The sequence below is a fragment of the Ruditapes philippinarum genome, unplaced genomic scaffold (genome assembly GCF_026571515.1).
Source record: "Ruditapes philippinarum isolate M1 unplaced genomic scaffold, ASM2657151v2 ctg3469_1_1_1_1, whole genome shotgun sequence".
Taxonomy (NCBI): Eukaryota; Metazoa; Mollusca; class Bivalvia; order Venerida; family Veneridae; genus Ruditapes; species Ruditapes philippinarum.
The window spans coordinates 53,578-80,370 of record NW_026865765.1 but is presented as its reverse complement, the minus strand read 5'-3'; the positions used below and the strand labels follow the sequence as shown (position 1 = coordinate 80,370).

The following is a 26,793-nucleotide window of genomic DNA, read 5'->3' as shown; positions in this document are numbered from 1 at the left end:
GTATTAATTAAAACCTAATTAAAATGGTACATGTATATCTGTTCCACTAGTTGTGACAAAACCCCTATAAAAGTTTGTTCCATCCTGGGAAAATTTTCATAACCAACTTGACAGTTTTGTTAAATTTTGCAACAACATCATTTACAAATAACACAAACTTTGTATATTCCTTAAAGAGTAAAGAAAATAACAGAACCGAGATATATAACTCACATTTTTAAAGCATTATCTTGCACAGTATCAGATCCTGTAGCCTCTGCTGATGATGAACTAGTTTCCATTTTCTTCTCTTCACTATGTGCCGTCGTCCCATGTTGTGAAGCAGAAGTCACTGGCACTGAAGACTGTACATTTTCTTTACTCTCAGATGAACTTAACTTCTCCGATCCTGAATCCTTTTCTTCACTAACACTCTCTTTACGTTCTAAACTAGCTTTCTCTTTAATGTCTTTTGTATTGTGTTCTTTTTCTTTATCTTTATCTTTTGATGTGTCTTTATTATCATCCAACTGGAAGAATCACAAAAACACACCATGCAATGCTGGTATCAAAAACAAGACCCTTGAAATTATTAGTAGTTAATAGGACCAATGATATCAATGATAATAGAGCTTATGGACACGAAAAATACATGTATAAGCAGAGACAATTTGTAAGATACAAAATAAAACGCTTTACATGCAACAAAATACCCCCCCAAGTAGTCTTGTTGACTTAAAGCATAGTTCATAATGGAAACTTTCTTACTATAGCTATATCTAACATTCTTATAACCACTAAAGAAAACCTTTTCAGACAGCGTACTCCCCCTTTTCACTGCTGAATAGTGAAATATAAACATTAAAACTTTTGAAAAAATAAATTTAGGATTATCTGCCCTTTTGAAATGGCATCCTTTTTATAATATTACACATGTAGATCAAGTTTGAAGTACATAGTTTAGTTTATGAGAAATTGGACCTTACTGAAAAAGGTTAACAAATGCTGTCAATGACATGACAATAGCTCCACTTTTTTCTTTGATAAGCCAAGCTAACAAGAGCCTGGATAATGTAGAAGTTCAAAAAGGGTCATAATTCCATATTTAACCATTTCTATAATCAAAGTAGTTTTGCAGATACCAACTTTGCACATAAAATGTTAACCAAAGTGTGACCCGCAGGGATGATCACAAATAGCTCTCCTTATCCTTGAAATAGTCAAGCTAACTAAGATAGAAGCCACACATTTTGCAATATTTTACATCAGGCTGCTTGTCCAGCAACAAATATTTTAAATCTTACTTGCAGATACTATCAGAGGATCATGAAAAAACAATCATGTACTTAATTCTCTGGAATATAAAATGTTTTGTTTTTGTTGTACTTTTTCTTTAGTAGATTGTTTGTAACATATATATGCTTACCTTAAATTTTGAACTAAACTCTTTTAATTCCTTTATCTGTTCATCCCTTCCTACAAAACAAAAAGTAAGGCTTTAAATATTTACACTAAACAGATCAAATATATGACTTCAGCAAGAATAAGACAAGTTTCAAACAAATTTATATTAAATTTTTTATTTTTACAAAATTCAATATTATCTTGATATTGCAGCATACACTTATACAGTTTCATGACACCAAAGTTTTAAATCATATGACCATAATGGCAAAATGTTAAATTTCATCGTTTTCAAGGATACCAATTGACCAGAGTTTCATCCAACAACAACCAACCATTAATATGTCTTATTCCATTTTAATGACATTAGATTCTACCAATCAAGTGTCTAGTGATTCACATTAAATTTTACCAATAATTGTCAAGTGGCAAACAATCAAAATTGTTGTATTTTACAACAACTCATCAATTATATGATTTTCATTTACAAACATCAACACAGATGACAAAGACAGTCTTTCAAACATATTTCTTGCATGAAAATTTGCATGAAACATTGGCATAAAAAATTAAAGATATCCCTATTCATAAAAATTTCCAAGAAATAAGAACTGTCCGTAAGACAGCGCACTAGACTTATCTCAGTGCTTGACAGAAAGACAAGAGGGAAATTTCTCTGTAAAAAGGTAAATCAGAGTATGAGAATAGTGTTAATCATGTTAGATAACCACAGAGAACAATGGTATGAAATTTTAACAAATTTCCTTCAGCAGTTTTTGAGAAACAAACCAAGGTGAGTATAAAAGCTCTCTCTCTCTTCTTCGCATATTCAAGCTTATTACAGATTAAAATAACAACCATCTTTCATCGAATTCATTAAATTCTATGTACACAACAAACCTTTCATTGGCTTTTTGCCCTCTTTACCAGCATGTGTTAGATGTGGTACATGATCTTGTTTATCTGTGACAGGTGGTGGCCCGTGATCGTGACCTACCAGACTAGTTTTAACTGTTGGCCCTGCTGTTGATGCAGGTATTGAAGATCGCCCAGTCTCCTCTGTAAACAAAATAAATATCAATGTCTAATAATTATTAATGTTAATAATTATGATTTTAATCACTATCATGGTAAAAATAAATAGAAACAAACAAAATGTATTTATTTGAATAGTTGTCATAAAAGTTGTCAAATCAGATTGAAAATATTAAATATTGATAAATTGAACAATTGATATTATACATGAATAAATCACAGCAAAATGACAAGATTCATGTTATATCAGTTACAAACCTCCATTAACATTTTCTACTGTAGATTGTGAAGACACTTGAGTGGTTTGTAGAGACTGTTGATTAGGTATATTGCGGTTTGACTGGGCTGAATAGCCTCCACGGTTTGACTTTGACATGCCCCCACTTCCTGTAGGACGTTTGTTTGGAGGTATATATCTGCAAGTGACCAATTTCATTCTCTATTCTTAAGAAGGCAAAATATCAGAAAACATCAAAATGGCTCCAAGCATGTCCTCAACAAATTCATTTACCTTTAGTTGTCTTTTAAAAGCAAAATTGTACAAAATTTTCTATATCTTACAATGTTTGAATAAGGATAAACATGACCAATAGCAAGAAATAATCAAATTTACGGTTAAAGTTAATATTTATAATTATAATCATGAACATTTACTGTTAACCAATGAAACTTTAAATAAAATGTTATCTAAATAAATAGAAATAGAAAAATTAATTAGGCTGATTAAACAATAGAATTCCTTGCAACTTATAAAGGTTTCTTTTTTTTCATGTAAGTGAGTGCTTCTTCAAATAAAATAACTTTTTACAAACAAATATTTCCAAATTAATTTATTTCCCAGATACCCCAAAAAGAAAAATTTGAACAAATCTTTGTACAGAAGAACAGTTTAAGTAAACTTTGCAAAATTACATGGTTTTCGATTTTGAAAAGCAAAAAAAAGATCGTCCTTTCCTTCCAAGTCTCTCTTGTAAATTAATAGAAAACTAGGAGAACTTACTTTCCTGGCCCTCCAGCACCAGTGGGCTGTGACTGACTACTGGACTCTCCAGGTCGCACAACCGAGCTGAACGCCGCCTCTTCATCGTCCCCTTCTCCATTCTCCAGGGCTATATGTTTCTTATAAGATTCACACCTCTCTATTTCAGCCGCTAATTTTGAGGCTTGTTGTTCACGGCGTCTGTATTCTTCTGAATTACCTCTCTCTAACCTTGTTCTGTAAACATAGTTAAAACACTGAATGATCATAAAATACAATATACTTTTTTGATTTCAAGGTAATATATAGCACTGATGTGATAACATTATCTAGCTTAAAATGAGAATACAGGGCCCTCGATCAACCAAATCTGCGGCCGATATTCGGCCGCAGTCCCCCACCAAAATAGTATGTTTTTCCCCCCTAACAGAGGTAAAAATTCCCCCTCAAAACATATAAAGTGTTAAAGAGAAAAATGAAAACTAATGTTGTTTTTGAAAATTAAAATCAATCTATTTGACGTCTATTTTGTAAGCGGAATATCGTTCAGTTCATGTCTGCACGTTTCCGTTTGTTTTTTCCCCCAAAATCTACCGTCACATATTGGCCTTTCATCCTGTAAAAATGCTAAAATTTCAACAGAAATATGCAGAAAAAAATCACAATTCCCATCAACAATTTGATTTCAAATTGTTTATTCATGAAATCATTTTTTTGTCTTCAAAATGTTACATCAACCACGGTAAATTTTGCCGTAAATTACAAACTTGTAAGTTTTGTTTTCATGATACTTTATTAAATAACTGATGAAAAACGATCTTATAATAAACAATCAATTTAATTTTATATAATTTACATCAATAGAATTGTGGATGTGTAAAAAGAAAACAAACACATTTTCATTTGTCACATATTTTCGCAATGCTGGTTTTTATGGTTGTTTTACAAAGTCAAGAAAAGGAAGCTTTGTCTTATTAAAGGTGTGTAATAACACTAGAAATGTTTATGGATAAAATTTATTTTAGGTCCATGTATTGTTCATATTAGTGGAAATGGGGACATTTGTCTGAATGTGTTTCTCAATGCTTATTTTTTTTTTTTTTTTTTTTGGGGGGGGGGGGGGGGGTGAATCATAAAGAAAGCTAAATTTTTAAATAAGTTTATTTGATATTTGATCATAAAAAAAAGAGGACAATTCCCCCCATACACTAAAATTCCCCCTGCTGAGGGTAGCGACCCGCTTCCCCTAAATTTGATTGAGGGCCCTGGAATACAGTATCCCTCTTAACATTGCAGTTGGGTATTTTCTTTTTAAGTACTTTACCCATGTGTAAGAAGACGTAATATTTCTAAGAAATTTTTTTACTCCCTTTACCCATTAGTTCAAAGATGTGCTATCAAATTGACTAACCTTTTAAATGTCACATTACATAAAATTTCACATTACACTGAACTGTAAATATGAAAATGTGACATTACACTGAACTGTTTGTTTGTTTGTTTGTTTCATTTTACGCCTTTTTCAACAGTATTTCAGTCATATAGGCGGTTAGTTCTCTAACCATCGTTCCTGGAGAGTTACACCAGTACTAGACTACCTTCCTCCGCGCTAAACTACCAAAGCATCTCCCGGGGATCGAACCCACGCCAGAGAGGTAACTGGATTAGAAGTCATCGACTCTAACCCCTCGACCACGGAGGCGGTCAACACTGAACTGTAAATCTGAAAATGTGACATTACACTGAACTGTAAATAGGAAAATGTGACAATGTACATACGTGTATTGCTCCAATGAGTCATCATATGACGATTGTACATTAAACTGTACCGCATTTGTATGGAACATATCATTGGGATCCCACCCATTCTGAAAAATTAAAATAAACATATAAAGTAAAAGAGAATCCATACCTGAAATAAAACAATGAATAATAATTTGTCACCTTAAAGCAATAGCTGCAATTAAATTTAGAAGGACTTATTACATTATTGCACTAAGGTGACAAATAAACCTTAGTAATGTTCAATTTTCTATGTTTAAAAAAGGGCCATAATTCTGCAAAAATTTCATGTTAGAGTTAATAGCCTTGGATAATGACCCACTATTATGCTTTCATAAAAGTGACTGAAGTTTCAACCCATTTCCTGCAGTAGTTTTGGAGATACAAACTTGAAAGTAAAATCTTAACCTAAGAATGTTGATGACATTGATGCTTGGGTGAGTCCAATAGCTCTCCCTATTCTTTGGATTGAGCTTAAGCTAATAAGCTCTACCTTTTTTTTCCCCAAGCAATAAAAAACTTTCAATCTATTAGTTAAGCAAAATGAATCCCAGTTAATTAAATGACTAAATTTGTTTAAGCATATATTTACAATACATTTTTATACAATATTTTGCAAGGCTTGGCACCAAACATACAACGCACTTGTGTAAGACTTAGAACAGGTACATCTATTTAGTATCTTCTGTATCATGCTAATCAGACAAAATGTTGAAACATTTTAAAGTGCCATGTTATAAAAATAATGTAGAATAAAAAATTTTTGACATAATTTTTGTTTAAGACATTTTAGCTTTTAAACAAAAACTGTTTTCTGCTATTTCTAAACTTGCTGTCACTATCATTTGTAGGTCAAAGCTTAATTGCAAAAACCTCTGATTCTTAGTTAGATTGCAGGCAACAATGTTTCTATCTCTTACAGGAACGTATATCGGGTTATTTTTCTGGATATGGGACTTTAATTGATACATACTGAAGACTTATCACCCGTGCCGTCTAAAGAAATCTCATCCCCTCCCTCAGAATCCCATGGCTGCAATTCTTTCATCTCTTTTTCCTTCATTTCACCATTGAATTTACTAATACCTGTGTCTGTGAATGAGTCTGAAATAAACAATATAAATCTCTTAATAAAAACAGTCAATCATTATGAAAGAAATTCCTATAAAGCGAGTGTGTGATATATTGTCTTAACACGGTGAATATTTAAGCAAACTTATGTCTTCCAAATGGTCAGGGTCAAAAACAAAACACACACACACACACACAAAAACAAACCAACACAATATGTACTTTGTTTCCCCTGAATTTTGTTTACATCTAATTTCCACAATTTCCCCAATTTAAACCACAACTTCTGTTTCAATTTATTGCAGAGAACTTTCCTCCTGTGCTTGAAATAAAGTGTTGAGAACTAAAAGAAACAGACTCCAAACATTTCAATAATGTTTCAATGTGCGGATATAAATATTTATAGTTCAATTTCTTAAATTTTCCAAATAATAGAAACAACGATATACTTATAAATTCAGGATTCAATGTACTCATTAACAGTATATGGGTAAAATTCATTTGTAAAGCTTGATACTAATGATTGTGCTATACAAGTCCAATGTACAAAGTTTTAATAAACTTAAATAACATAGGATTGGATGAATAATGATAAACTAACAAAACACAGGATCATTCAAAGTAACACAAAAAGTTAAATTGTATATAGATTTCATGAAAACATCAACAACCGTGTCTATTCTAGACATATGAGAATTTTGTAAATTTATAAATAGGACAAATACTGAATGAGGCATGCTCAAATACTAACAAATATGACTCTGAAGACAAATTATGTAAATTTCCCAATGGTTTTTTGGAAAGAACATACTAGCAAATTTTGAGTTTGTATCCATGGTCTCGGAAAGTGACTGCAAGCTTAACTATTACTACATACAGAATGATGTAAAGGTTTAAGCTAATACCAAACAATTAGTGTTGGATATCGGACTCAAAAATCACTATCGATAATCAGACCGCCACAATCGATTGTCTGCCGATAGTATAATCGCACTTATTATGGCCCTTTTTTCTTTTAAGGTACCAATCTTTGTATGTTTTTTTAATACAGTGTGACCACATTTTGAGAATAAATAAACTCTTGTTTCCAAGATTAAAGTATGTTTTGCTCTTTAAATTCAAAACAAACAATACAAAGACCTAAAACTACTTTGTGACATTCAATTTTTGTATAAAATAAAATCTGGAATTAAAGAGATTTGGTCCGGAAACTTCTATTTGACCGCATGTAAAAAGTTAAAGGCAATTCAGCTGTGGTAGAACATTAAAATAATCGATTTTTAAAAAGAACTATCGATTGTTGCCGATTTTGGGGTGGTCCGATTAGTTATCGATTTTCAGAGACAATCGGGACAACACTACAAACAATTAAATAAGATATAAATTTGCATGCAAACCTTAATAAAATGTTACCTCATTGCTTTGTATCGTTCAACTGAAAGTATTTATTAAATAGGGTATACAAGAAAGCTGATCAAATTTTTATCAGTTACTAACAGCTTAAATATATAATATCATAAGATGTACCTTTTACAGCATAGTCCAGATCTAGGTTTGCAGCATTAATAGTAACAAGATCCGCGTACTTCACAACCAGCTTTGGTAAAATGCGTTCTTTCGACGGTGTCGATGATTGCGTCTGGCCCCCATTTCCATTTTCCTCTACCATATGCACATAATCCAATACAAAATCTCCCTGAAAAAGATAATGCAATGTTCATTAGTTTTGATCCATAACTTTGTTGCAAGTTGACACAACAGAGTTGCTCTTTACTAAAGTCATGCAAAACAAAATTTAACAAATCTATTAAAATCAAAAACGTTTTATATTAAAGCTATCAAAATCATATAGATTTACTTGAAAAAGAGCTGGCAATACTCAATTTTTTGCCATCAACAAAATGTTTTTGATAACAACATTAAAATAAACAAAGATGAACTCACTGTTGGAGAAACTGTCTTCAGAATTCCTTCATAAATAATTCCATTTTTCACCTGCGCTTGGACAACAGACCCCTATTGAAAACAAAACATTAAAATGACATCTGCTATTATTTACTATGGTTTCTTTCCCTTATAAAACTTAAACTTACTGTATTTCTTAAAAGGACTTGTCCAGCTTCCAGCTTTTTGAACTATGGAGTATCAACTTTAGTGTTGTCAAGATGAAAATTTTAAGTTGTACAGCAAACATTAAAGTACAGTATGACTCACAGACATGCATGCGGATCCTTACACTATAGTGTATACTGGTGGCAAATGATTTCCACTTCCTGTTCCTGTACTATAAGCATTAATCACAACCAAATTAAAATGAAATTTTCAAGATATACAATTAAATTTTACAATTTCAGAACTCGGAAAAATATCAGAAAATGAAATTCATGTACATGGTTTATATAAAACTTTATCAGTATTAATTTAATAAAAATATTTAGAAAGCATGATTTCTAATTTTGAAAAAGCAATTCTTTGTATGATTCTTTCTCAAAATCATTCCTTTTAGTTCTCTCAGACCTTGGATATACAGTCCAATTACATCTGAAAGATAATGGTTACTTTAGTCAAGACACTAAAAGACAACTTGTTTTACTTAGTAAAAATCCACCACAAAAAAATATAAAGTTTAAAAATGCTTACCACCAATGAAAATATAACATGGGTTAACCTTGTATTTTTATATATTCCTTCAATCTGAAAATAAACAAAAAACACTTTACTTACAACAATGCTACAAAGAATGTCAAGAGCAAGTAATTCAGAGCATAAATGAGTAATGTTTATAAATTAATGCATGTCTAAAACTTGTGTTAGTTAAATTTTGCCTTGTGGTTTCAAGGCATTAACTCCAAGCCAGGTATATGGCCCAAAACAATCCAAAATAAAAATCTCAACTCCTATTTGCCAATTTCAAAAAGAACTAGAAATGTGTCATTTAGTCTGTCAACCTGTCCATAGGACACTTATTCCCCCTTAGTGGCATATTTACATAAATGCATATTTTTAGTATTTAGTGACTGTATTATATTAACACATATATATATAATTACCAATAGTATTGTCACTATTTAGTTTCAGAAACCTATGACTTAGGAAACTTTGTTCTTAAGGGGGTCTTCCATAGGCCAAGGGCAAGCTTTATAAACTTATGACTTTGTTGCACAAAATTTGTCAGATCTTATTTCAACAGCAAGTGATTTTGTTGAACAAAGTACTGACTAAGAAAAAGAAGTTTTCATTTTACTTCAAGGAACAGACAATTTATGGTATCAGTGATCTTTTAGAATATATTAAAAACAATAAATATACATTTCAACAATGAAATTATTGAAATAGGATTTTAGAAAATTCCCGAACATAAATCAGATGCATGTAGTCTAATTTTTAATTTTTTTACCATCACTATAGTAGAACTAATTTTAGGGAACACTGAATGATTTCAAAGAATTAAACTGTCTGTAAACAGCTCCTGTGAAAGAAGTAAAAAAAGAGAATTTTGTGAGGATTTTGAATACTTACACTCTTTTCATTAACTGGACCTCTGTTTCTCGGTTGTCTGAAAACATACAAGATAAATTATATCAGTATTTAGATTTATAAATTAATCTCAGCTACTATAGACTCTTACAAAAATTTTCACTTATTAAAAACATTAGAAGAGAAATCAATAAATCCAATTCACCCCTTACGTTACGACATCTAGGTGATAGTTACAAAAAAAAATAAATGCATGAATTTTGTTGACCTTTGCCATTTAACTAGCAACAATCCCTAATTAATCAATTTAATGCATTTCTAAAACAATAAGACAAACATTCTGAAAATTGTTTTAGCATTACTGGATATTTTGTCCAGTAATTTTTGAAGAATCACAGGACAAAATAGACCAAATGGAAATCAGGAAAAAAAATTAATCGTTCCGTGGCTCTAACATACATATAGTAATTTTAGCATAGTGTCTCCTCAACTGGGAAAAATAAAGTGTGATGGTAATGTTTCTACTGTACATAAAAAGATAATTTGCTTCTACTGGGTTTTAAAACTGTTGTTTTTTCTCCTCTTGCATGTTTTACTCTCCTTACTCTCCAATAGAGCTGTCATTGATTAAGGGCAATCATAATATATTATATCAGATGAAAATATTGATGATACACCAATAATGGCAATATATATAAAATATCACCAAAGCTTCAAATAATTTTTCATGCAATTATAGTGTTTCTGCCAGACTAGATATTTGGGGGTCATTTGTTACCCTCTGTATAAAAATGTAAGGGTCATTTGAACTTATGAAGGGTCAAATTAAAAAATTGAAAAAAAAACTCAGAACTGTTTGATTTCAAGTTAACTTCAATTTCTTAATTTTTGTGGTTGCCAACGAAAAATCTAAAGAAAGAACAAATTATTTGCATATTCATATGCATTAAAACAAACTGTCAGACATCTGTTTAAAGCAGAAACTTTGATATTTGGTCACTAAAGACCCTATCTTTGGTTGGTGTTTACCATTGTGAGATAAGCATCTGCATGCACAAATCTCTTGTTAAGACTATACATGTCTAAATCCTGGATACCTTGACTGATTGTAGAACAGTTAAAAGTTCGACAGTATATGTGCTGATATTGACACAGAAAACGTTAGCAATTAAATTGAATTTAAACATATTATGCAGTTACCCGAAATAAATAAATTTCGGATACTCAAACAGTAATTGCCAATTTAAACAGTATGGCGCTAATAATAGGAGAAATCACTTAATAAAAAGACCTCCAATTAAGGTAGATAACAACTAAATTGCAAATTTCAATGTGTCATTCCTGAGATTATTTCGTCAAAAATCAGAGTAGCAGAAACACTGCAATTAGTTTTTTTACTGCTCAGATTTGTTATAATATAATATCATTTATCATGGTAAAGACATTGTCTACTAAGGGTGTAACGGTTTACCGGTATACCGATATATTGCAATATGAAAAAATAAATTTCGTACCGCGGTACGATTTTTGGAAAACCGGTATTTTATAAAAATCATAATTTTCAATTAATTGCCTTCTAATTTTGTACAAAATTCACATAAAATCTTTAATTGGCGAATTTTGTTGGCGCCAACGTAAGATAAAAGTATCCGACAACTAGTACACTTAAAAATAATAAGCGGCCGCATAATTTACATAATCGGCCCAGATGTGAAAGGTCACACGCGACTAGTTTTGTTTATCAAATTGTGTGACACTTTACTTTCTATTTATTCCTTACATATTTATTAAGTTTCTACTAAAAATATATGCATATAATAATAGTATATGAATGTTACTCCATCTTTACATCAAAACATATACACGACAATACGTATTGCAATATATTGCAATACGCTTCAGCAAAATGGCAATATATTGCAATACGGTTTTTGCTGTATTGTTACACCCCTATTGTCTACAATACAATACATATATACAAATGATACATTTGTCACGGTTCAACTGTTCACTATAATTTTAGGGGAGAAGATGTGTAAGCTTACAAGTGCGAGATTCTTCTATACTGGGTCAGAATATTGCTGGACATTAAACTTTAACAATAGGAAAATATGAGAAGGTAACATTTTCATTTGGTCAAACTGTCAACTATTCAATGCCCGAGTACGATCAAAAGATTGCAAAACTTGTTTTTGTAAACTTAATTATGTAGACATGCAAAATTATGGATCAATAAAATTCCCTGCAAACAATCATACATAGCAAGACAAGTAAGGAATCATAACTCTAAGTAGCGAATAGGTTAATTATGACAGTACCTATCTTGAATATAATTTTGTCTCTTGTCTGTGCGATTGCCAGAATTCATCCGGCCACCTCTGTTTCTCTTGCTGTTGATCGTGTTCATGGCAGACAGTGGATGGGGTAAGCGTCATAAAAAAAACTTAATTACAAGGTCATACCGCAAGAAATGTGAGTTAAAGGATGACAAATCATTGAAAGGGGACTTCGCATACAATAGCAACTCCTAGTCTTATGAATAGATGATGAGCACAATCAAAACAAATAAATTTCTCGGCTTTGCCAAGAACATGTAGAACGGCTGGGCGTAGTAATACAAACTACTAATTCATTTCTGACGGAATTTGTTATTAGCAAAAACTTTAGTATTTATTCCTGAATATTACAGTTTTTCTACTTATGGATATAAAAATCCGTATGCAATTTGTTTGGTAAATGTATGATTTATTAATCAATTACGTGCATGTTTTGGGATTATTTTAGGGACTACTTTACAATTTTGTTGAGATAATTTGAACTTCCGGTTGCATTACTTTTTTCTTTAATAACCTAATTAAACCTTTATAACTGACTTAAACTGATCTTCATTAACATTTAACAAAGTAAAAACAACTTGTACTATCTTTTATATTTGCAGAATAAAAAAAACATATTTCACATACGCATATATTTTAAAATCTGACGAATAAGTCTTTGGTAACGGAAAGTAGTCAGCTCAGATGGTACGGTAATGACTTTCCATCCATCCGCCCGATCGCATTAAGTAACGGTAATTAATTCGCAAAAAAAAGAGAGAAAATGTTCAAAAAGTCAAAGCATCTGATTTTATTTATTCCATGGATTCTTCAAAAAAGTTATTCACTCCAGTGATTTTTGCATTTTCATTTATCCATAAGTTTTAACCTTTGTGTGTATTAGAAGAATTAGGCTATTGTAGGCGATGTATAAACTGTAACAATGCGTTATACATTTACAAAAGGTTGCAAAGTATGATTTGTGAAAAAAAATATTGCAGAGAACATTGAACGGAATTAATTTTCAACTTAATTTCTTTAAAAATATGAATAGAAATATACTGATAACGGGACACATACTAATCGCACTTACAGTCTAAAACTTCATAATGAGTAAAACGTAATGAGCATCACACATCAAACGGGAATTTCTTAAGAGCTTTTAAGTGGATCTTGTACTCAGTGCTTAAATTAATTTGAAATTGTTATCAAAAAATATTCTTTATAGGGCTTTTGGCTGGGATTTTACCATGTGACCGTCCCCGCATGGCAAGACATTTACCGGGGTTCGAAACTCATAAAGCGCGCGCGTGCGTGTGTGATGGATTACAACTGTTTGATTGTGTTGCATGTAAGATGCTCCTCTATGAATGACTTGTGTGAATGTTGACACTGTGATACTATATAATAGCCGTCCGATAAGGTTATGTTTCTTTTGATAGCACTTACGTGTATTAATTTTCCTAGTTTGATTTAACGGTCAATGAGTACATGTAATAGAAAGAGACCCCTCATACAAATCAGATAGCCTCTTGTGTCGATGTCCTTTCTCTTTTGCAAAAATTGGCAAAAATATAAAAAACATTCCCTGTTATCATAATATGAAACTCAAGAAAAAAGTAACCAATGAACGAGCATATGAATATGATATTTCTATCGCTATCCCTTTCTTTGCCGCCACAATTAGTAAACCCCAGAAAAAATGAGCCGATCAAATGGTATGCTCTAGAGTGCGGATAACCAATTCCTGCACTTCAGTTAAGGCACAGTGCCTGTATACGATTTAACTCTGACACATTTTCAACAGAAAGGTCCCCAAACTATGATACAAGTACACTAATCTATCAAAAGATGAAATACGTACAAATCATGCAAATATAGAAATCTACACTAAACGTCGTCAATAAAATAATGCGTTGTTTTAGTGCGGTTATCTCTTTCTATTAGAAAATGTTCATTTTAAATGAATATACTAGGTAAATTTAATTCCTAATGTTCCTTTTTCATTTATATAAGTTTCAGCGAGACTTAAAATAGTATAATATTCGATATGTCGTCAGCAGTCCGACAAAAAAGTATAGCAAGCGCATTCTCGAGACCACTAATATTTAGCGGCGTGCAACCGCGAGGACCATTTTACTGTTAAAACGCGCGTAATATAAGCTGCCAACAAATTTTCAGAACATTTTACAAGAAATTTTGTGATTGAAACAATATGATTTTCGACTTTTACCATTATGTTCTAGGGAAATGCGGAACAGTATAAGAAATAGCACACATGCAGTACTTTGGACTTTAATGCATTATAGTTAGTTACCTGTCAGTCCAGAAAATGAACATACCTTGTCTTCGGCTGCGGTCCGGGCTGACTGACCGCGGTCACTGTAATGCTATGACTAAAACAGACGGGAATGAATGACGAGGCGTCATTTTCCAAGGAAGGGAAGTGTGTAACAGGGTCATCTTTTCGTGTTTTAAACATAGCTGGGTTGAATCCAGTTACTTCCCTTGTACTATTATTTTTAATTGTATTTTCAACAAATCAGATGATCGCTTTGAATTTCCCTCCAAATGTGTTTAGGCTGATGATTTTTTGCGGAAGTTGAAAAGTATTTTCAATAGAGAATACATGTAGTTGTGCTTTATGTGTTTTAAGGATTTGGGAATTGTATCATGGTATATTTTAAACTTTATTGTAAGACAATAACATCTTTATTTCATGTAAACAGTGTATTTGTATTCATGATTTTCATGTATTTAGAATTGAGTAAAGTATTGAGATGGTTCAGAAATAGCATTCCAATTTAACTTCACCTTACTCTTTCTGTTATTCACATTGCTCTTAATAATATGCATCCTTTATTTGATAAATTGCAGCACCCAGTCATTTTGTGAATAAAGTGTTGATTGGAGTAAAGTAAATTAGATGGTATTGATTCATGTGATTATATATTTAATATACCAAATGAATATATACACAAATAAGATAAAAAATAACATGTTAATAGTGGGTATAAAAAGATAATACACCCAAAATAGTATCTCTGCAAATATTTTATAGGTTATACTAACATTATGGATAAGTTTTACCATGTTCTGTATTAATTCTGTATGACAATTACTCTCAGTAAACAGCCTAATTAATAGGTTGCACTCCACACTTAACTTGAAGTTTCTGTCGTCAATGTCCTACAAGCAATACGTCAGATAATTCTGACCCCAAACTAAACAACCTAGAAAAGAAAATACAATTTAATGAGAATATATATGTCATAATTTTGCAAATATATTATATATATCTATCCCATGTATAATAGCCAGGTTCTTAAAAAATTGTCATTCATTCCATTGAAGCTTAAAATCTACTGTGGCCAGACATTTCGTCTGTCTGGTAAAATTACCTGCACATATACTGGTTACAAAAATACTGTCTTTTGCTTTAGCAACTCCCTATACATGCAACATATCACATAAAAACTGGTACTCCGCCTTGAAGAATTTTTGCGACTGCTTAAAGTTGTCCTGGATGTAAAATGTCTTGATTTTAACGAGCAAAATTTACAAAAATTTTTTATGCAAATATAGTGACAGAAAGTTCATTTTCACTTACCTCTTGGCTTAAGTTTTTACTTTTCCTTATGAATTTTAAGATCACCATTTTGATTATTTAATGTGCCCGTTCTACCAAATGGTAGTCTGAAATTGAATGAGCTGACATTCTCTCGAAGGATTCCTAAAATTTGTCAATGTTTTTATATTATATGCATCGACTTCTGTAATCTAGCTTGCGTCGAAGCTTTCCCTTATTTCCATAATTTTTATCTTCTGTTTTGAAGGCTTATATTACAATAAGGTCTTTAAAAAAGAACACATGATATTATGAATGCTTGATTCGATCCAAAATATATATGTGATCTTCTTTCACAGTATGTAATTACGCTGCCAGCAATATATGTCAATAGCGAACATGTTTGTTGGTCAGAATTTAGATAAAATGTAGGAGTTTACTTTATTTGATAAGATTTTTTTGCGGTGAATCTGTACGACGCACCTGACTTCTTGGAGAATGACAGAGCGGAAGTAAGTGTAATACAAAGCGGAAGCACACATGCGCAGAAGCAGTTTAATATTTTACCTGAGCTGTATGACTGGTGTGTGTTTTTGCTAGGGTTTTTGAAGCGTGATTGATTTTCCCGTGATTTCTTGTGTTACTTTTCTCACGATCATGTTTAACAAATTGTGATCTTTAAATTCATAAGGAAAAGGAAAAACTTAAACCAAAAGGTAAGCTGAAAATAATTTTCTTTCACTATATTGGCTTATGTAAAACACTTAGTAATATGTTACGTCGAACGTGTGTATCTTATTCAACTACTATCACTGTGTCTGTTGTTTTAAAAACCGTTAACGTAATAAAAAAGTATGAAACATTGGAAATGATATTTTTGAAAACTGTGTTGAAAAATTATCTCTCAAAAGGTCAAGTGTCTATAAAAATTCAGCTTGAAATATAAAACCTTTTCTTAGCATTAAACGTTTATAATGCCATTAAATTTGTCACCTCTGTACAAAGAAGTTCAGCCGTATGTTAGATGGTTAGAATGATTCAGCATTGCGCATGGCATCTTTAAAAGTACGTACCAGAAAATATTTTATTCCAAAGGAGATATGTTGATAATATGCCAACATTTAAATTCCTGATCAAGAATTTTCGAGGTTTTGAATTCTTGACAAGTGACGCGTGTTGTACTTATTTACGAAGACTACATGCAAAATTTTCAGAGTACAATTGAAGAAGGTTTAGATTAAATTGTCATACATAATATTTTTATATGTTAAAGAAAACAAATAATGCAAACATTTCGTTCAGTTCACACAAGTAATGTTTTTTAGTAGTACCCAGATGGATAACTGTATAACTTTAGTATTGCAAATACTTGAAAAAACCTAAAACAATACGAAGATTAATGACATGAAATAGTATAAATGTTAAAAGTACACGTGCACCACAGACCACTAATTCCATTAAGGTACCTGTATTTCTGTTATTCTATGATTTCCATTTTAATTTTAAATCTTTACGCTGTCCAATGGTCAATATCCTTATTGTTTGTATACAAGAAAAGATTTGACCACTTATCTTGATATTGACAGTATATTGTAAATATATTAGTGTTTTTCTAAGTAGTCTAGCCATCTGTAAGCATAATCATCAAATGCATTCCATGTAGCTAGTATATTCCTATCGTTGCTATGGCAACGGATATTTTGGCATATTCATTATTTGTAGCATGAAGTGTGTTTTACTAGCATGCGGTATCTAAACCTTCAAGCAATGATATTTGTATCTTGTTTCCATTTTCCTGATTTAACATGCTCACCATCTTTCCCCGAAAATTGGAGAAAAAATATAATCAATCGAAAACAATGATAAACCTGCGCGAGAATAGTTCATTACAAAATACATGATGAACATACATATGTTATTGTTTTGACAATAAATTATCTGTACCGAAATAGAATGAAAGCTACTGTTTGAATATTTTGGTTTATAACATTTTTTGACTCACGTCCAAAATCGCTTTTTACCGTCGTTTAATGATCGACACGATTATCTCAATGTTCTTTAAAGTTTAGAACTATCATAATTTCTCCTGAAATTTGGATCAGTATAGAATCGAAGTACGGACAAAAATAACACTTAAATAAACATGCTGATCTTACTGCCAAGGAGTTTTAAACGTTCACTGAAAAGGGCAATGAAAGTGTAATCTGTAAGTTAATTCATAAGTGACTTTTTTCTAAACAAATAATGTCGAGAACAACAAAGTACTAATTCAAGGGTTCTCCTAGACATACTGTATATAATTCTAAAATTCTAGTTCTCATCCGTCAGTACATGTAATGTACTCCTAATATAACACCAAAGTAAATTGACGACACATGTAATACCGGCGTCCATTTTGTTGTCGAATTTCTTATATTTAAAAAATATGACACAGAAAGAGGTAAGCAGAATTTTTGTTACTTAATGCATTTAATTCATCGAGAAAGGTATAAATTTTAATATAATATTTCTGCCCAAACATAAAGTCAACATGCATCCGAAACTAAAATAAGGCAATAAAGACATTAAATGCTTAACCCATCAATACATTGTATCACTTTGGTTCTAAATCAAGGTTAAACAAGGTATACAGAAGGTTTATAAATATGTTCTGTGAAAGAAAATTTAGTTTGATGAAAACATTAACTCTGAAAATTCCATATTCTATCCTACACGGTATCAAGCACTTTAAGTACATTTGTTCCATCATTCTAAGTCTTCTTTTTTGTCGTATCAATGAATGGTTTATCTAATTTAATTATTATTGCATATACCATTACATAATGCGTTTAAAACAAAGGCATTCCAAACATTATATAATTAAATGCTACTTTGTTGGCTTATCAAATGATGGACAGCTGTTGAGTGGCCTTATACTGACCACAAAGGCTACTTGTCTGTTAAGATTATCAGATTTACAGTAATATCACTAATAGAAGTCACTGATTAGTTCCTAATTAACGCACCGCTAGGCCTGATACCAGCTATTTCCACAGCGTGAGATGGGGTTGTTGGAAAAAAGAAATCTTTATATTATTCCAATGCTCACTTTTTAAAAGCAGAAGAAAAATTGTCTTGATACTAAATAAATCATGCAATTAATAAGGTTTGGTACACTTTACCTTCAATAAAGTGTTTTGAGGATTGTTTTATACCATTAAACAATCTCCGAGAAGACGAGATGTTTTAAGACTTGATATTTCCACCTCTATTTATGAACATTTATGTAATTAATCAATCATGTAATTGAACGGGCTATATGTACAATGTTCACTTTTAGGTTGTTTTTGTCATTGAGTCTGCAGGAAGAACTCTGATTTGGTTAGAAGGGCTCCTCCTTTATTTACAGGCAAATCACTCATTTAATAATTTAATCAATTTAATAATATATAAATGATTAACAGCGTTAATAAATGGAAATGAAAATTCTGCAGAAGAAAAGCACCAAACAATAACGACATTTTGGCTATAATTTCTTACTACAACATACATTGCATATAATGAATCATTCAAAAATTGAAAGTGTAATTTTATCAAGATAAACGCCGGAAATACAATTTAGGTTTCATTAATTATATAGGTGTGTGCATCTACTTGTACATGTAACTTGAAGGATCTGGCGGATTACCTCCATGTGCACATATCTGATGTAAGCATTTTGCACAATGGTATATAGTTTTTAATCATCCTGTCTATCCGATGATTCAACACAGAAATATTGCTTACTGTAAATTATATTCTAAGCCGAATACATACCATATTGTTAAATCAACGCTGCTTGAATGGTGGTGAGGAACTGCAATTTAGATATAAAATTATAAATCCGAATTTTATTTAAAACACAAATTTAACTCGAGAATCATTTGATGTTCTTTTGTATAAACCTAATATAATGTATTATAAGTAATCATAATTATACGTTTGAAATTATAATCAATTCTACATTGAACATATTATTTTATCATGCTAATATGATAAGCAACACAACGAATAAATCTTAAATCAGACACCAGTCAAGTCAAATGTGTCTCACAATTTGAAGTTCTGTCTGCTTTAATTCGTAACAAAAATGCCTTTCATTCATTTTGAAATTTTGTTGTTTAACATATGGGCGGTTATAAATCAACATACCTATGACGCTGCTTATTTCTTTAATCAAAAGCACCTTATGCCTCATAAACAAATAAATTTTTACTTTTCTAGAAAGGGAAAACATGAATTTTATTATGTTTAAATAATTGTTTTAGAGAATCTTGGATGCTTGTTACCTGAAGGAAAGTAACGATAAATGTGAATTTAAATGTCATAAAAGTAGCAAAATGTAAACAAATTAGTATTTTGACTTCCATACAAAATACTAATTCACTAAAACTACATTCTTCTTGCCAAAAAGCAACAGGTAAAAAAGTTGGTTCAGGTAATTGGCCGATGAATTTTTAGATACTATAAAAGTACACTAACATTAAAAATCTTTTGAGAAATAAATGAGGCATAATGGGCCTTTAAAAAAACACAACTCTTAACCTTTGAAGATTGCAGTAAGCGAGTATATCAGTAAACATTTTCTTTGTTGTTATTGTAGGTATAAACTATCATAAATTAACAAAAACAATAAGGTGCTTAATACTTCTGCCTATCACTATTTCAAGAAGTTCCGGGTATAAACTAAAAATAACTCTGGATTGAAGAGCCATTTCAATCATGGCTGTTAACAGACGCTTTCATGCTAGAAATAGATCTGGTAAATTGTAATCTGAAGTCAGATAAAATCAATTTATTTTCAGAATTTCCAGACGCGTAATTCATGATTGGTTTATACATTCTATATCTTTCAAATAAATGACTCATCTTTTGAACACGATATGGATCGTTTAGAACAGGTAGCCTGTTGGAATAATCCATTTCCGCTTTAGTTTCTTTAGTCTTTTCACTTTTCACTAGTTTTACATGGACAATAATGACCTAGAAATATATGCACATTCAACACAATGGGTTCATTGAAAAGCGTTTACTTAGAACATCATATGTACTTACACATCCTTAAAAATACAATCAACACACGAGTAGACACAGGTGATGTAGAATTTAATGATATAGAAATAAATACTGATGCTTAATTTTTTTTGGCCTGTCGTGTGCCAATATACCTTGAGGTGTCGGCGGGGGGGGGCTAATCTGGAAAAGTGGGAAAGACTCGCAACTCGCAAAAATAAGTTAAGTATAAACAATACGAGTTTATGACATACTCAATAAGTAGAGAACGAGCAAAAATGCAAATTGTATCTGCAGTATCAGCTTATATCGTTGAATTCATAGACTGCTCTAAGTACAACAAACACTCTTTTTCCAAACATACATAATTATATATACAGAGCCAAATCTGTGTTATAGACCAAATTTAACACAAATCACATGCAGGTAACATTGAAGACCACCGTTTTATTTAATCCCCTTCCAATTTTACACTTTGTACTGCAAAAGTACTTGCTAGAGGACCTTCTGACACGTATAACCCCTTTCCTATAATTATTAAGCTTTCATTCTAACAAGAATTTGTTATGGTGTCATAGATGTTTTCTTCTGATATTCTTAATCAATATTATCATTGATCATGTTGTATTTTAAATGTTATAATTTATGACTCAATAAACTCAACATACTTAATTCTGATATCATGTACTTTATAAAGCTGACAATAATGTTAAAGATTTTAAACATGTTAAAACTTAAATTATGTACCATTATACTACAAGACATTTAAGCCATATGTAATAAATTATCTAACAAAAATTTTGTATCGCGAGTTAGGTATAACCAATTTTAAAAGCAGACATGTTTATAAATATTCTGATTTATTTTTGTTAATTTACGGGTCTACTACTTCAACACCTGTCATGGTGATGAAGTTTTACAGGAATCATGTATTATCACATCTGCCGACACATGTATTGCAGTGTATTTAGAATACATGCTCTTACTTTAACTCCAATCTCAATATGCTGTAGAAAACTATATTATGTATATCCTTAGAGCGGACAACATTTTTTTCAAGCATTTTTTATTAAGTGCCATACATGCCACTTCTAAATTTCGGACATATGGACTCTACGGAGGACAAAAGGTGTCACCTTTGCGATAGCATTATATTAAACTATGGTCGTTGTAAGTGTATAAGGTATTGCGCGTATCAATATTTCGTAAAACCCGATTTCATGACTAGTTAGAATTATACTTCTAACAAACTTGACCAATTTGATCCGATTCGCATAACTAATTTGAATAATACTTCGTATATGAACTCAACCAATGTCGTAACTTCCCATAACTTGTTAAAACTTGTACTTATTATATGCATTCAAAAGCTTCTTTCCGTAATTTTTCCGTAAATTCGGCCAATTTCTTTATTTTCCGTTAGTTGTATAAATGGCCATAGTCGTGAAATATTTATCCGAATGTTAATTATACCCCCACCATAAAATGGGGGGGGGGGGGCGGGGGCTATAATGGATTCGCTTTCCATTATCGTGTCCGCTCTATAAATCATATACTAATTGAAGGATTTTCTTCAAACTGAACTCAAATGTTCACCTCAACAAGGGGATGTGCAGAACCCGTGTTGTCCATGTGTCAGCTTAAGGTCAATGTCACAATTGAAGGTCAAATATCTAACAATCAAATATAAGACAGTATGTCGTGTCCGCTCTGTAAGTCCTACACTAATTGAAAGATTTTCTTCAATCTTGGCTCAAATGTTCACCTTAACAAGGGGATGTGCAGAACCCATGTTGCCCAACCCATGTCAGGTCAAGGTCACACTTGAAGGTAAAAATTGACCTAGAAAATATTCTTAAATTTTAACATGTATTTGAATATATCTGAAACTAGAAAAGGTATTTGCTTGAAACTTAAAATATATATGAAGTGTCACAATTAAAATATGCAAGTCAAGTTTTATAACTCTGTATTGCATTTTGACAAAGTTATGCCCCTTTTAAAGTCTTCAAATTTGCATACAATCAAATATTAGACAATATGTCGTGTCCGCTCTATAAATCCTATACTAATGGAAGAATTTTCTTCAAACTTTACTCAAATGTTCATCTCAACAAGGTTATGTGCAGAAACCATGTTACCTTTGTATCGGCTTAAGGTCAAGGTCACACTTGTAGGTTAAAAATTGACTTGGAAAATGTTCTTAAATTTTAACATGTACTTGAATATTTCTGAAACTAACACAGGTATTTGCTTGAAACTTAAAAGATATATGAGGTGTCACAAGTAAGATATGCAGGTCACGTTTCATAACTCTGTATTGCATTTTGATAAAGTTATGCCCCTTTTTAAGTCTTTGTATTTACATACAATCAATACTAGACAATATGTCATGTCCGCTCTATAAATTCTATACTAATTGAAGGATTTTCTTCACACTTGACTCAAATGTTCACCCCAACTGGGCAATGTGCAGAACCCATCTTACCCTTGTGCCAGCTTAAGGGCAAGGCCACACTTGAAGGTCAAAATTGACTCAGAAAAAGTTCTGAACTTTTAACAGGAACTTGAATATTTCTAAAACTAGAACAGATAATCATTTGAAACTTCAAATCTATACGAAGTGTCGCAAGTAAGATATGCAGATCAAGTTTCATAACTAAAAAATGTGTGTGGGGGTGGGGGGGGGGTTTAACTTTGTATTCTATTTTGACAAAGTTAAGTCCATTTTAAGTCCATTTTTATGTCTTTAAATTTATTTACTATGATATTTCTTAAACCAGAACAGTTATTTACTTGAAACTTAAAATTTATATGAATGGTTACAAGCAAGCTCAGATGGCGAACATTCTACAATTCCATTTAATTATGACACAAGTTATGCACCTTTTAGACTTAGAAAATGTTCTGATAAAACCATTAATACTTAAATGTTTCTGAAACTAGAACAGATATTCACTTGAAACTATATAATATATGAAGGGTCACAAATAAGCTCAGTATGCAACGTTTTTTCACTCTAAATTACATTTTGACATAATTATCCTATTTTCTTAACTTCACTGCTTTTGTTTGTTTTAGTACATTGGGAAAATGAAAGGTTATTTGTAACTGTTTCGAACATGATTTAACAATATATATTTATACTATTACCTGTACAATTTGTCTTTTTTCACCAGAGATAATTTCTTTTTATGTATATGTTTTTGTGCCACTAAAGTTATTCCTTAACCACCTTTCTAAGTCGTCTTCTGTCAAAAACATTGGTGGGGGTATGATAGTTCTAGTTTAATGAGAATTGAGATAGTCAAAAGTAACATAGTTATATGTTCAATTAGAAAAATATTTGGTACATGCCCGTAAGGCACAGAGCTGTATTTAAATCTGTAGTATAGATATCTGTAAACAAAACCGTTAAATTCGATAATGGAATTATTTCCCCCAAATGCCAGTACATGTATATAAAACATGTGTAACTAAGTATAAAACATGACTCAAAACGTAGAGCAGTCATGCTTTAATAATGTTATAAGTATGCAATTAATGTGAGTATTAATTAACGTATAGCGTACTGTTAGAGAAGTATACAAAAAAGAAAAGAAGAAAAAAAAAACACTTATCTGCGAATACCATTGTACAGTTACAAACGTTCTCACACATTGTCAGTCATATTTCCTAAATTACACGACAGGTAAAAAGTTCAATGAGGTAACAGTATAGACAGTACTAGTATCAGTGTTTTTTATGATCTTTTTGTGTTTCATATATCCTTAGTTCATAGTATTTTGGTCAAGGTCCTAGTATGTGTTATTTTCTATAAACAAATTTTTATTATATAAGAGCTCTTTGATTGTCACAAAAAATTGGCGATACGTATATGCCAAATTCTCACGAACATGTCGCGAAATGTTTTCTAAAACTAGCCTTATATTTTTTAAGACTGGTATCTTTTTTAAAATGTTTATATTTAATCATTTAACGCATAAGATAATGACCCGGTTATCATTCCAACCTCAAGAATATTTCAGACATGGCTCATGTGGTCACAAAGAGGCACAACGTAGGCCTGCCCCTTTATTTTAAACCGGTGGCATGGGAACTAAGAGAATGTCGACACACAACTCATAAAAAACTTTCAAATGAAGGTGATTAAACAAGTCTCAAATGCGACTTTATAGCTACCTCATGCGGCATTCTTGTAATGAAGAATGTAAATGACTTCGTTGTTTTGAACTTCTTTAAGTCCTAGAAAATCCAGATTATATAATTATACAAATGTAGTTCAACCTTTTTCTAACCAAAATCAAACCAACGACTAGGAACTACTATAACAGTAAATACACTTTTTCATCTCACCGCTTTTGTTTAAAATGTGAAATATGGAAGATTGAGAAATTGACCGAATTTACATAAAAATTTATATACACGTAACCCGTTTTATCCTTTTTATTCATATGCTAGTATCTAATTTACAATTGATGAGGATAATTTATTTAACAATAACGAGTTATGTAGACTTTACCTTTTCTCTACAAACTACCTGTTGATACAATCATTCTGATGGGTTTGGCATTAGATACTTTTACTTGGTGATATTTCAACAATCTGATTCTACAAGAAGTGTTTTCCTGAAATTGATGCCAAAAATAGAACCGCGTGCGCACGAGCTGACATCATTTTTTATACTGAAAGGATCGATGATGACGTTTAACATTTACTTGCTTTGAGTAATCATTTAATTTTGTTCCAACACTTCGGTAGAGATAAAGAATAACGTAAATCATCCATTCTATATTTATAATATTTATAATATTCATGTTTTCTGTAAACATTAAATAATATGCCCGGCTAAAACTAATTTAACTATCTGTGCACACCGAGTTTTGTTGGACTGAACGCCACTTAATTTACACCATTACTTATGTATACTTCTTAAGACGCAGTAAATCTATAACATTTTAGCATTCATTTGTTTTTCTCGAAAATATAAAAAAAATATGTAAACAATTATCTAAACAGGGTTGAGGCATATGGAAGAACATAAATAACGTTGCATTACCATTTCCAATATAAACCCATCAATCAAGCGACAGCTTACAAACCGTTGTTACTTGTTTCTTTTGTAGATTTAAATAACTTCCATTTGATTTGTCACTACTGCTCAAAATAACTTGTGCAGTTCTATTTTGTAGTAAAAATCTTGAAGCATAACAAAATGCATGCATTCGTGTTTTACGAGATATAACGCATACACTGCTTACGCTTAATAAATTCTGGCAAAATGAACTTTAATGTATTATAATATGAACTTAATGCTACCCTTTTGTCATTTAATGAATTTCATCCTTTTACCCAAATAGTGACATAAACGGTAACCAATCGGTGTACATTTAAGCGTGAACACTTAATATAACTCTTTCCACTTTGACATTGTCACAAAGTCATAACTCGCACACTTATTGTTATTATGCACAAATCTAAATTGCCCAGCTAACCTGCATGTCTGCATGAATTACGTAAATGATTTTCCTGCTCACAGGACCTTCATCTAGAACATCTCCATAGTCGGTTTGATGTGCAAGCCGGTCATTGTTCAACTACCATTTGTGCTTGTGTAATTTTGTCTAAAACCGCTAGTAAAAAATAGATGTTTTTGTGCTTTTTGTGTCTTTTGCGTAATTTCGTCGCGCTATAACAATGCTCCGACTAAATTTATGTGTGTGCTGCGTTTAAATAGATTTCTTACCGAGTTCAAACAATTACAGTAAAACAAGTTCATGTTTGCAGGGTGTAGTGTTTAACAAACGTTAAAAGTTTTTTAAGTGTAGCAGCTTTAATACGTTTCGCAAATAAAATTGCCGTTTTTGCTGTATTTAGATAACACAAGAGCGGGATTAAACAGCGGTATGACATCATTTCCGGCTTGCAAAGGGAGATAATCAACTTAACATATTTATAGCTGACTAACAACCAATCATAGAGCATTTGTAGTCACGTTACCATGACGACAATGCAGTCATATCGCGAGAGGAAGGAGGCACGAGAGCGGGAACTGCATGGTACAAGTAGTCGAGAGGACTCTATAGTTGATGACGAGGACACATGGTAAGTAAATGACCGTGACCTTGACCTTCATCCCTTCATGACCTCTC

The 26,793-nt window shown here is 31.6% G+C and overlaps 2 protein-coding genes across 11 annotated transcripts in view; one reads left to right on the top strand and one right to left on the bottom strand.

Moving 5' to 3' along the window:
- The window catches only part of LOC132730220 (ataxin-2-like protein), a 32,809-nt gene extending 20,446 nt beyond the window's left edge, over positions 1-12,363 (bottom strand). For 2 of the 3 annotated variants that reach the window (XM_060716087.1, XM_060716088.1), the window contains exons 1-12: positions 12,046-12,363; positions 9,770-9,806; positions 8,891-8,944; positions 8,195-8,266; positions 7,778-7,946; positions 6,153-6,283; positions 5,177-5,265; positions 3,419-3,634; positions 2,677-2,834; positions 2,284-2,442; positions 1,406-1,455; positions 214-509 (exon numbers count right to left, since the gene is read on the bottom strand). In XM_060716087.1, the coding sequence (XP_060572070.1) occupies positions 214-509; positions 1,406-1,455; positions 2,284-2,442; positions 2,677-2,834; positions 3,419-3,634; positions 5,177-5,265; positions 6,153-6,283; positions 7,778-7,946; positions 8,195-8,266; positions 8,891-8,944; positions 9,770-9,806; positions 12,046-12,134 (1,520 nt within the window). In that variant the 5' untranslated portion in view covers positions 12,135-12,363. The remainder of the gene's footprint in view (positions 1-213; positions 510-1,405; positions 1,456-2,283; positions 2,443-2,676; positions 2,835-3,418; positions 3,635-5,176; positions 5,266-6,152; positions 6,284-7,777; positions 7,947-8,194; positions 8,267-8,890; positions 8,945-9,769; positions 9,807-12,045) is intronic. The other variant, XM_060716089.1, reaches the window with a different exon arrangement.
- Positions 12,364-16,153: 3,790 nt separating this feature from the next.
- LOC132730224 (E3 ubiquitin-protein ligase TRIM56-like) overlaps positions 16,154-26,793 on the top strand; it is a 40,248-nt gene continuing 29,608 nt past the window's right edge. For 6 of the 8 annotated variants that reach the window (XR_009625732.1, XR_009625733.1, XM_060716093.1 and 3 more), the window contains exons 1-2: positions 16,155-16,326; positions 26,519-26,746. Coding sequence is in view for 6 of the 8 variants with exons in the window: in XM_060716093.1 (XP_060572076.1) it covers positions 26,643-26,746 (104 nt within the window). In the remaining 2 variants the exon portion in view is untranslated. Of the gene's footprint in view, positions 16,327-26,518; positions 26,747-26,793 lie in introns of all 8 variants that reach the window. The other 2 variants (XM_060716092.1, XM_060716100.1) reach the window with 2 other exon arrangements.